The 10,556-nt window shown below is 40.0% G+C and overlaps 1 protein-coding gene across 2 annotated transcripts in view; it reads left to right on the top strand.

Annotated features, from left to right (window-relative positions):
- Positions 1-1,068: 1,068 nt before the first annotated feature.
- Positions 1,069-10,556, top strand: part of LOC122090130 (DNA mismatch repair protein MLH1) — a 31,336-nt gene continuing 21,848 nt past the window's right edge. Inside the window, exons 1-7 of one of the 2 annotated variants that reach the window (XM_042659979.1) lie at positions 1,069-1,511; positions 1,628-1,800; positions 1,916-1,988; positions 2,113-2,247; positions 2,381-2,591; positions 5,792-5,940; positions 6,088-6,186. In XM_042659979.1, the coding sequence (XP_042515913.1) occupies positions 1,257-1,511; positions 1,628-1,800; positions 1,916-1,988; positions 2,113-2,247; positions 2,381-2,591; positions 5,792-5,940; positions 6,088-6,186 (1,095 nt within the window). In that variant the 5' untranslated portion in view covers positions 1,069-1,256. The remainder of the gene's footprint in view (positions 1,512-1,627; positions 1,801-1,915; positions 1,989-2,112; positions 2,248-2,380; positions 2,592-5,791; positions 5,941-6,087; positions 6,187-10,556) is intronic. The other variant, XR_006143420.1, reaches the window with a different exon arrangement.

Here is a 10,556-nt window from a genome sequence, read left to right as displayed (position 1 = left end):
GAATTCCAATTCAAATCTTACCCCCCAAAAAAAAAAAAATCAATTGAAATGTGTTTTTCTATGTGATAAATTATAAAGCTTCTGAAAATTGTTGTCTGTTATTGAATCCTAAGGACTGAATCCCATTTTCTCATAGGCATTGAGTTGGCTCAGGTTGGGTTGAGCAACTAAAGAGTAGAGAAGAAGTTTTGGGTAAAAAGAATAATGGGTTAAGAAATCTTAAAACAAAATAAAATAAATAATAATAATAATAATAATAATAATAATAATAATAATAATAATAATAATTATAATTATAATAATAGGCCAAAAAAGTGAAGAATGCATTCTAAAAAAGAAATAAATACCATACCAAACACAATTGCCATTCTAAAAACAATAAAAATAAAAGTATTCCAATTTAAAAGTGTTCCAATCGACATTCTCATTCTAGGTTGAGAATGCATTCTCCATTTTATGATTTATGGCTTTATAAAGTTGGCATTTTTCCTTGTCACCCAAAAACTGTCATCTTATCACGTATTGAATGGTGATAAAGTGCTGTATCTTCAGACATATTTGATTACTAAGAAACTTCTACCCAAATAAAAAAAAATATATAAACAAGAAAGTTACTGAGAAATTGATGATAGTGCATCTCTAGGTTGTTAACACACTAGATGGCTGATGTGGCAAATCCAACTCATACTAGATCACGGGTTCGACCATAACACTCCATCATACAGGTATTCACTCACCATGTTTCAAACCCTTATCCTTTGAATAATAGACTAATCTCAAAAGTGACAGACATGGTGTCCTGGGTGTAGTGCTTTGGCGTTCTTTAACTTACCAAAAAAAGATGAATTCAAATTGTACCCGAGTCCAACCGAATTCCAAGCTGATTCAAATGAAATCGAATCTCATTCTTACCCGAATCCTAGTAATCATTGATGGAATCGATTAGGTTTGAAAAACCCTAGAATTCGTAGATTTGAAGAATATCTCAACAATTATTGTGTTTTTATCTAATAATTGCCAGCATCGACTCGTCGATAATTGGCATCGATGATCGCGATTCCCGATCCGATTTGCCCGATTTTTAAAACCCTGATTTAAACCTTGGCTGCTAGAAGCAGGTAAAGTCGTTTTTATTTGTGCGAAAAACACACCCCTCCATGGGACGCGCGCCCTTCCGTCTTGTTTTTCAAACACTACGAGTACGAATAACGAACATTAGAACGAGGTGAGCCGACTACGAAACACAGTTCTTCAAAATGGACCACGATTCCGCCATTATCACCGAAGAAGAAGCATCATCTCTTCAGCAAAAGGAACCACCGAGGATCCATCGTCTCCATGAGTCGGTGGTGAACAGGATTGCCGCCGGCGAGGTCATTCAGCGTCCTATCTCTGCTGTGAAAGAGCTCGTGGAGAACAGCCTCGATGCTGGCTCTACCTCCATCAGTGTCATTGTCAAGGACGGAGGTCTGAAGCTTATTCAGGTCTCCGATGATGGCCATGGTATACGAGTAAGTAGCAGCCCATATAGGAAAAAAAACCCTCTTTTCATTCTTTTCATTCTTTCCATTCTTCTTTTCGCGTTCGTTGAAACATTTGGGTAATTTCCTTTATTACATGCAACTAGTATGAAGACTTGTCGATTCTCTGCGAGAGACATACTACTTCAAAACTATCGGCATTTGAAGACCTTCAGACCATCAAATCGATGGGGTTCAGGGGAGAGGCGTTGGCCAGCATGACGTACGTTGGCCATGTTACTGTGACAACGATAACTGAGGGCCAATTGCATGGTTACAGGTGCGTCTTTTAGTTCAGAACATCACAATGCTCGTTAAATAAGAACTAGCTGAAGTTAATGATGGCATTTGTTCTTTGGTTAGAATCGATTATTGATGACTTTGAATTTGTCCAGGGTTTCTTATAGAGACGGAGTCATGGAGCATGAACCAAGACCTTGTGCTGCCGTTAAAGGAACTCAGGTTATGGTAAGGCAGTTTGCTAGTATCCGTTAAAAGTCCTTTTAAGTATTAAACAAGTTAAGTATCCAAGATAATGTCTGATCTCTGTTTGCTTCAAGTCCCTGATGCAAATAGCTTTTCATGATTTCAGATTGAAAATCTATTCTATAATATGGCTGCTCGTAGGAAAACACTGCAGAACTCTGCCGATGATTATTCCAAAATAGTGGATGTAATTAGTCGGTTCTCAATTCATCATACAAAAGTTAGCTTCTCTTGCAGAAAAGTCTGTATTATCTGAACCTTGTTCCCTCTCATTATTGTTTTGATAGCTGTATGGTTTGAAAATTGGAAGTAGAGAAATTATTGTCTTAATGTTTAGTAAAACGCTTTTGGTTTCTTAATATTATATTATTTAGCATAGTGCGGCCAGAGCAGATGTTCACTCAGTTGCCACATGCTCAAGGCTTGATGCGATCAGGTCTGTTTATGGTGTAGCAGTTGCTCGTGATATAATGGAAGTAGCAGCATCAGATGATGATCCATCTGGATCAATCTTCAAGATGGATGGTTATATATCCAGTTCAAATTACAGTGCAAAGAAGACAGTGATGGTGCTTTTTATCAATGGTATGGTTATTCTCTATATTATATTGGTTTATTGGGTGCCAAATGATGGCTTTTTATTCCATTGGGCTTTAACCATAATCTTTGTTTATTCTTGATAAATCTGTTCAAACGATACATTTGCAAAAGCTGGGGGGGGGGTCTCCAATGGGAGCATCGAGGTCCATCATTCCTACAAGTCCTATTTTTCGTCTGTTGGGAGTGAGTAAAGTACCAAATAATATTAGTGGAGCCTAGAATAACAAATTTTGGAATCCTGGTCAAACTATTCAATAGTAGTTTCTTGTCTGCATTTTAAAAGAGTTAAAGAGATGTGGAAATATCTGAAAACACATGGGTGAAGAAGAGATTTCAGAGTTTCTCTATATTGGGATTGCAAAGCCAGTTTAGCTAAGATTGGGTGAGGATGTTTAGATGAACCTTCTCATTGAGATGAAATACTGAGATGGTCTTCCACCCCTCCCCTTGCTGATTGGTGGTCTTCCTTCCTCCCCATCCCTCCTGGCCGCCGCGGTGGAATTGACAAAATCTCATGGCTCCCCTCCTCCTCTGGTCTATTTAGCATTGCTTCTGCTTGGAACTTCATTTGGTCTAAAGGCTCCCTCGCACCTTGGCGTGATATCATCTGGTTCAAAGGCCACATTCCTTGGCAAAGCTTCACTGCTTGGAGTGCCTTATCTAATTGCCTTCCAACCCAATCCTTTCTCATCTACCATCATTTCAATGTCCCTTCTTCTTACTGCCTCTGTTGGAATGACATTGAAGATGTTGACCATCTCTTTTTTCTCTTGCCCATTCTCCACCACCATTTGGAAGAGGGTCCTTAGTTGTTGCTGGCCTGCTAGAAGAAGAGTTTTGCCTCTGAGTAGAGAGTGGATTTGGATTGATATGACTTTCGTTGGCTCTACCATTTGTGACACTATAGGAAAGGTTGCATTCTGTATGAAAAGGAATCTCTGTAGATGGACTACCAAATCTCGATCCTTTGACAAGATTTGTAAAGCCATCTACTTTGATATCAGTTCCAACCTATCCTTTATCCACCCTCACCCCGTCAGAAATTCCCCAAGGAGCAGGCTCATTGTTGTATCCTGGGGCCTTCCTCCACCATTCTCTCCCCTTCCCCTCCCCCTAGTTGTTTTGTCCCCTTTGTGCTTTGTCTTGGTTGTGGCCTCTTGGCTTAAGTAGCTCCCCCCTCCCCTTTAAAGGCTTGTTCCCTTTGGCCGCTTCCCCTTTTTTCCCCTTTCCTTGTATATTCTTCTCCTCTTTGGCAATGAAATTACTTATTCATTAAAAAAAAAAAAAATACTGAGATGGACTAGCAGATGAATCCAAGGGATCCCTCCAAGTGTTTGATAGTTGTTGCTAATTTTCTGATTCATGCAGTTTGGAATTCTTAAAACTTGAGTCTAAAGTTGGGAATTTTAAAATCTTTCAAGTGCTTTGGTCATTAGTGCCTAAATGTGGTGGGGCAATAATATTCTCATGTTAGTGTGGGGTGGCTTCTTCTCATTGTGGGTTACTTGCTACCAAATAAATAAATAAATACAAATAATAAAATAAAATAATTTTTTTGGTTGAATAAATAAATTTATTACGAAAAAGAGAAGAATATACAAAAGGGGGAGGGGGCTCAAGCCAACAAGGAAAAGCCAACCTAGGGGGGAGGGGGGCTTAAGCCAACAAGTTAAAGCCGACCCATGGGAAGCTATTACATCAAAGCAACAAGCAAAACTAAACTAGCAAACCAATCCAGCAGACTAAGGGGATACTACCAAATGGAGGGGGGGCATCAAGAGTGGGGGATGGTGTCAATCAGTAAGTTCCAAGAGGCAATGATATGCATGTACCTAGGGGAGTTTGGGACAGAACGAGGATGTTACGTTTATAGAGCGGGAGTTGGAAGACCATATAGGGATGTTACGTTCCATCCAAAGGTGGTTTATGGCTGTAGAAAAAGCAAGCTTCCCAATGGTGTCGCAGATGGAGGAGCCTGTAAAGGTCATGTCAATCCAAATCCATTCCCTATCAAATGGGAGAATTGGTCTACTGGAGGGCCAACATCTGGAGAGGACAACTTTCGAGACGGAGGAAGAAAGGGGGCAGGAGAATAAAAGGTGAGAAATATCCTTCGATCTAAGGGGGCAAAGGCAGTAAATTGGGTTAACAGGGATGTGATGGTAGATAAGTAGGATTGGGTTGGGAGGCAGTTAGCGAGACATCTCCAGATAGTAACGCTATGGCGAGGAATATGGCCCTTGAACCAGACGAGATTGCCCCAAGGAACTATAGGGCCAAAGGATTTGACGAAAGACCAAGCAGAGGTAGAGGAGAAAATCCCATTGGAAGAGGGTAGCCAAGTGCATTTATCATCCCTTCATCGGTGCCCAAGTGGGAGCATAGGCAGGGAAAACCAGAGGTCAGCAAGAGGAGGGGGAGAGAGGGGGGACCAGCCTTGGGGAGAGATAATAGAGGACAGAACAATTGACTGTGCTGCTATTGGTTGTTCCCTGAATCTGTGCTTCTGTATTTTCTCTGTGGACAGAACAATTGACTCAAGCAAAAACCTGCCATCCTTTGGTGGAGTTTGATATGTTTGATTGGGTTTTCAATCTAATCAGCTATAATGATTTTCTTGACCAAGACAGAATGGCCATGGGCCTAACATGAGGCAGTCAACTGATGGCCTCTAGGGCTAAACATTGTCCTATGGACCTAAGTGAGTGATGTAGGGCCATGTGGCTAGTGATGGTCAGTGGCGGTCAGCGATAGGCTTCAGAACATGTTCAGTCAACCATGCTTGGCCAAGTGAGGGAGGGGAAGCTTCAATGGCGGGTGTTAGAGATTGGACCTTGTAGTGGTTAAAAAAAAAATACTCAAAAGTATTGTACTTAGATACCAAGTTGAGAAGAGAAGATTGGAGAGAATGAATTGGCTTATTAGATATGACAGAGGCCCTCTTTATTTATAACTTATGAGCAAGTACAGAGGGTAACAAATATGGAAAATAGCACAAGGCGAGGTAGTACATGTTCACACATATATGAGGTGGCATACTTATCCTATCCTTATTAAAATGTACTTGTAGTTTTCTCTTGTTTATTGTTCCTTAGAATGTTTTACTTTCTAATTATCTGTTGAATTAGTGTTAAAGACATTACATCTATGGTATTTTATACCTTAATTATTCTTTGTTATTTCAGATAGATTGGTTGAGTGCAGTGCCCTTAAGAGAGCTATCGAAGTTGTTTATGCCGCAACTCTTCCAAAAGCATCAAAACCCTTCATTTATATGTCTATTGTACTACCACCTGAGCATGTGGATGTGAATGTACACCCAACAAAGAAAGAGGTAAATATAACCACCCCCCCCACCCCCAATAAAAAAAGAAAAAATGAAAAAGTGATGGAGAAGTAAACAGATAAATAACCGATCTGTTGAAGATGTTTCATCCGGTGATTTGTCAATCTTCTGAATTCATCATACTTGGATTTTCAGGTAAGCCTTCTGAACCAAGAAAGTATCATTGAGAATATACAAACTACGGTGGAATTGAAGTTAAGAAACTCCAACACATCAAGAACGTTTCACACACAGGTACTTTTCTTTATATTTGGTTAAAGAGCTTTGGAGCTGCTTTGAATTACATAATGAGAAGCATCTGGTTCTGGTCTCCTATGTTGGTGATGCAGAGTTATCACTGAAATGGGCTTGTTTTATTTGGAATAAACCTAGGGTTGGTGATGCAGGGGGTTCCTAGGTGACTAGGTTTCCTATAAGATTAACTAACTAGGTAGGACAAACTCAAAGGATTTGGGCTGGTTAGGATAAAGGAAGCTCAGCAAACAAGATTACATGCAAAGTAAAGTGAGGCTAATTAACAAAGTAACAAAGAGCAATAATAATCTAGGAAGAAAAGCACATGAACTCACTCAAGTGTCAAGGGGGAACATGGGGTAGGGAACATGGTAGCAAGCAAAATTAGGTTATAACACTAGCCTATTAAGCACCAAAGGTGGATAAAAGCCTATGCTATATGCTCTAAAATCAGTTATACTAGTAATAAGAAGACCAACAAGACTTAAGGCAAAACAGTGACGTAAATAAAGGTTAAACAAAGGCTAAAAGGGGGGTGGGTTTTAATGGAAGTAATGGAGTAAATAATGAGGGGATAATGGGGGAATGGGAGAGCCTATTCTATACTTATCTGCTGCCCAGGTTTGAGAATAACGAAGACAGCCCAGATTTGAAGGTGGTGCCCAGCAGTAGTCCGTTCATTGAAAGGAGATCAGCAGCAGCCCAGGTGATGATCTATCCACATAATATGGCCTTCGGTTGTTGCAAATAGAGGCTGCAATGGTGCAGTAGTAACAGAGAATAATAGCAGCATCCACACAGATTAACAGCAGCAGCCAAGAGAAAACAGCAACAGAGAACAGCCGGCAGCAGGAGACAGTAAACAGCAGCAGCAGAGAACAGCCGGCAGCAGTAGACAGTAAACAGTAGCAGCAGAGAACATCCAACAACAGTAGACAGTAAACAGTAAACAGCAGCAGCAACAGTAAACAATAGCAGTAAAAGGAAATTGGAAGGGGGAGAGGGAGGTGAGAGAAGAGAGAATCGAGAGAGAAAAAAAAGAGAGGCGTGAAAGAAAATGAGGGGAGGAAGAGATTGAGAGAGAGAGAATCGTTAGAGGGGTGGGGTATTGCTCATTGGCTTTTTTTTTCAATTCTAATTCATTAATTCTAAACGTGGCCCTTGGCCTTACATAAGTGGCAACTAGGAATTAACCCAGCATAAAAAAAAAGGAAATCTCCTAATTTAACCCAACGACTTAGGGAAAATAAGAGTATATTATTTAGTTTCCTAATTCATCTCAAAGACCTAGAAAAATAAATAAAGAGACTAGGAAAATAAAATAACTAACTACTAAATCAGTGGGGCCCAGCTGGTTGGCCAATCAGGACGACAGGAAAGAGAGGGAAGAGACTAGCGGCAGTCTCTTCCCTCTCCTTTTTCACACCAGAACAGGTGCAAGTCAACAACTGCAGTTTCTCCTTCTTCTTTCTTCTTCCTTCTTCTAATCTTCTAACCACAAAGAAGGTTGGGTCTTCTTCCTTCTGCTGTATATCTTGATGTCCCCATCAACTCTCCTCGGCTTGGAAGAATTCACCTCTGGTGAATTAAAGCTCATGTAATATTCAAGTAGGTCTGGGTTGAGTTGTTGGATTTCTTGCATTGTGATCCAAGTGTTGTCAATTTCCGGACGTCCACGCCACTTGACCAGGAACTCTCTAGAACCTCCAGTGTGTGTGGACACAATCTTCACATCAAGGATTTTCTCAACTTTTGTTGTCTTTCTCTCGACCATAGGCACAGGTGGTAATGAGGTGGGGGGGAAGTGGTTGGTTTGGTTCAGTAGTCTCATCAATGGTGAAGGGGAAGTCCTCAAAGTCATCAGGATAGAAAGGGGTAATGGTAGAGGTACCATGGCATGGGACAAGATCTTCAACATTGAAAATATTATTGATTTCCATACTAGCTGGCAGATCAAGAACATACACATTGGCACCTATCCTCTTGAGTATTTTGAATGGACCTATGTTACAAGTGTGCAGCTTGCTCGCTTTTTCCCTAACAAAGCGTTGCGGCTTAATTCTAACCATCACCATATCGTCCTCTTGAAACTCTTGTACCCTTCTGTGCACATCTGCTTTTGACTTATATTGCTCGTTGCTTAGTGCTATCTGTCTTCTTATACCTGTATGCAAATCATGTATATGCTGAGCAAAAGACTCGGCTGACTGAGAGGTCCTGGAACTAGACACGATGGGAATAAGGTCTATGGGTGCTCGGGGCTGGTATCCTGAACAGATGTCAAAGGGGGACAGACCAGTGGTACGGTTCTTTGAACTATTATATGCAAACTCAGCCTGGCTAAGGACTCGATCCCAACTGGTAAGGTGTTCTCCTATGAGGCAACGTAATAAATTCCCTAAGCTCCTATTGACAACCTCGGTCTGACCATCAGTCTGAGGGTGGAAAGCGGAGGAGAAACGGAACTTCATGCCCATCATCCACCATAGGATCCTCCAAAAATGACTAGTGAACTTAACATCCCTATCGGACACTATGGTGAGGGGCAACCCATGATACTCGACAACCTCATTCATAGTTGTCACGGCGCCAAGGCGAACCAAGGCGTTGGAAGGCTGTCTAAGCGCTTAGGCGAGAAGGCGTCCACCTTAAGGCGAATAAGGCGCAAAAAAAGACGTTACTATTTTTTTTAATATATCTATAATATCTAGTATAACTGTATGACAATGATATACTTAATTTTAAATTGCTTGTAAAAAAATCAAGCCTTTAAGTTATCAAAATACAAGAAGTATGACTTTAAGCAACATCAAGGGAAAAAAGTACACACTTTAAGCAACATCAAGAGACAAGAATCAACATTCAACATGAAATTCATATCAATGCAAATTGCAAAGTGATATATTTTCTAACATGAGAAAACACAACAAAAAATAAAAAAATTATTCATAAAAAAGCTATAAATAAAACAAAAGGCATAACAACATATAATTCCTAATGAAATATTATAAATAATATAATATTTAACTATTTAAGTANTCTCTTGTTGCTTAGTGCTTTAGTGTCACTAACTTATACGTATTGATTGACAGGGGGTTAAACATTAAAATATCATGGTTCATGGACTCATGGTCTATGATGGACTTTGTGGATCGCGTTTTGGGCATCATAGAGGTAAGTATATCTAACTACATACTTAAATAGTTAAATATTATATTCTTTATAATATTTCATTAGGAATTATATGTTATTATGCCTTTTGATTTATTTATAGATTTTTTTTTTTTATGAATAATTTGTTCATTTTTTGTTGTGTTTTCTCATGTTAGAAAATATATATCACTTTGCAATTTGTATTGATATGAATTTCATGTTGAATGTTGATTCTTGTCTCTTGATGTTGCTTAAAGTGTGTACTTTTTTTCCTTGATGTTGCTTAAAGTGTGTACTTTTTTTCCTTGATGTTGCTTAAAGTCGTGCTTCTTGTATTTTGATATAACTTAAAAGCTTGATTTTTTACAAGCAATTTAAAATTAATTATATCATTGTTATATAGTTATACTAGATATAATATATATATTAAAAAAAATAGTAATGTCTTTTTTTGCGCCTAATTCGCCTTAAGGCGGGCGCCTTCTCGCCTAAGCGCTTAGACAACCCTCCAACTCCTTGGCGCCGTGACAACTATGGGAGATAGGGCAGGCAAAAAATAGGTGATCTGTGTCTTCCGGTTCAGAATCACAGAGATAACATAAAGGAGAAACTTGAATGCTTCTTTGGATTAGGAAAGCTTGCATAGAAAGACAGTTCATAAAAACTCTCTAGGCAGTGAAGCTTTGACGAGGAATTTGGTGCCTGAACCAGATGAGATTATGCCAAGGGGAGGTGGTTCCGTGAGCTCTAATGAATTCCCAAGCAGACTTGACACTGAAGATGCCACTTGAAGCGTGGGACCAAACAATAGAATCAGATCTCCCAGGCCTAGGGGGAGCTGGAAGCGAAGCCCAGATATCAGCTAGGAGAGCAGAGGTAGGGGCTGGGGGGTTCCAAGAACTAGCACAGATGATATCAACCACCAAAGTATGCCTAGGGAGACCAGAGTTATAAATATTCTTGGCACTAAGAATTTGAGAAAGGAGCCCTTTAGGATGCCAAGGATCTAACCATAGAAATGTGGAGGCACCATCCCCAGTGCGGGAAACCATAACTACAGAGGCTAGGGATCTCAAGGAGATTAACTTACGCCAAACCCACCAGGCATCAGAAGGAGAGCGGACCGATCAAAAAGTTTCATGCCTGAGAAGGTGCGAATATACCCAATCCACCCAAATGCTTTTCTTTTTACTGACAACCTTCCATATGAGCTTCAG

This window comes from Macadamia integrifolia, chromosome 9 (genome assembly GCF_013358625.1).
Source record: "Macadamia integrifolia cultivar HAES 741 chromosome 9, SCU_Mint_v3, whole genome shotgun sequence".
In the NCBI taxonomy this organism is placed as follows: Eukaryota; Viridiplantae; Streptophyta; class Magnoliopsida; order Proteales; family Proteaceae; genus Macadamia; species Macadamia integrifolia.
Note: the sequence above shows the minus strand (reverse complement) of the source record. Positions and strands in the feature narration are given on the sequence as shown.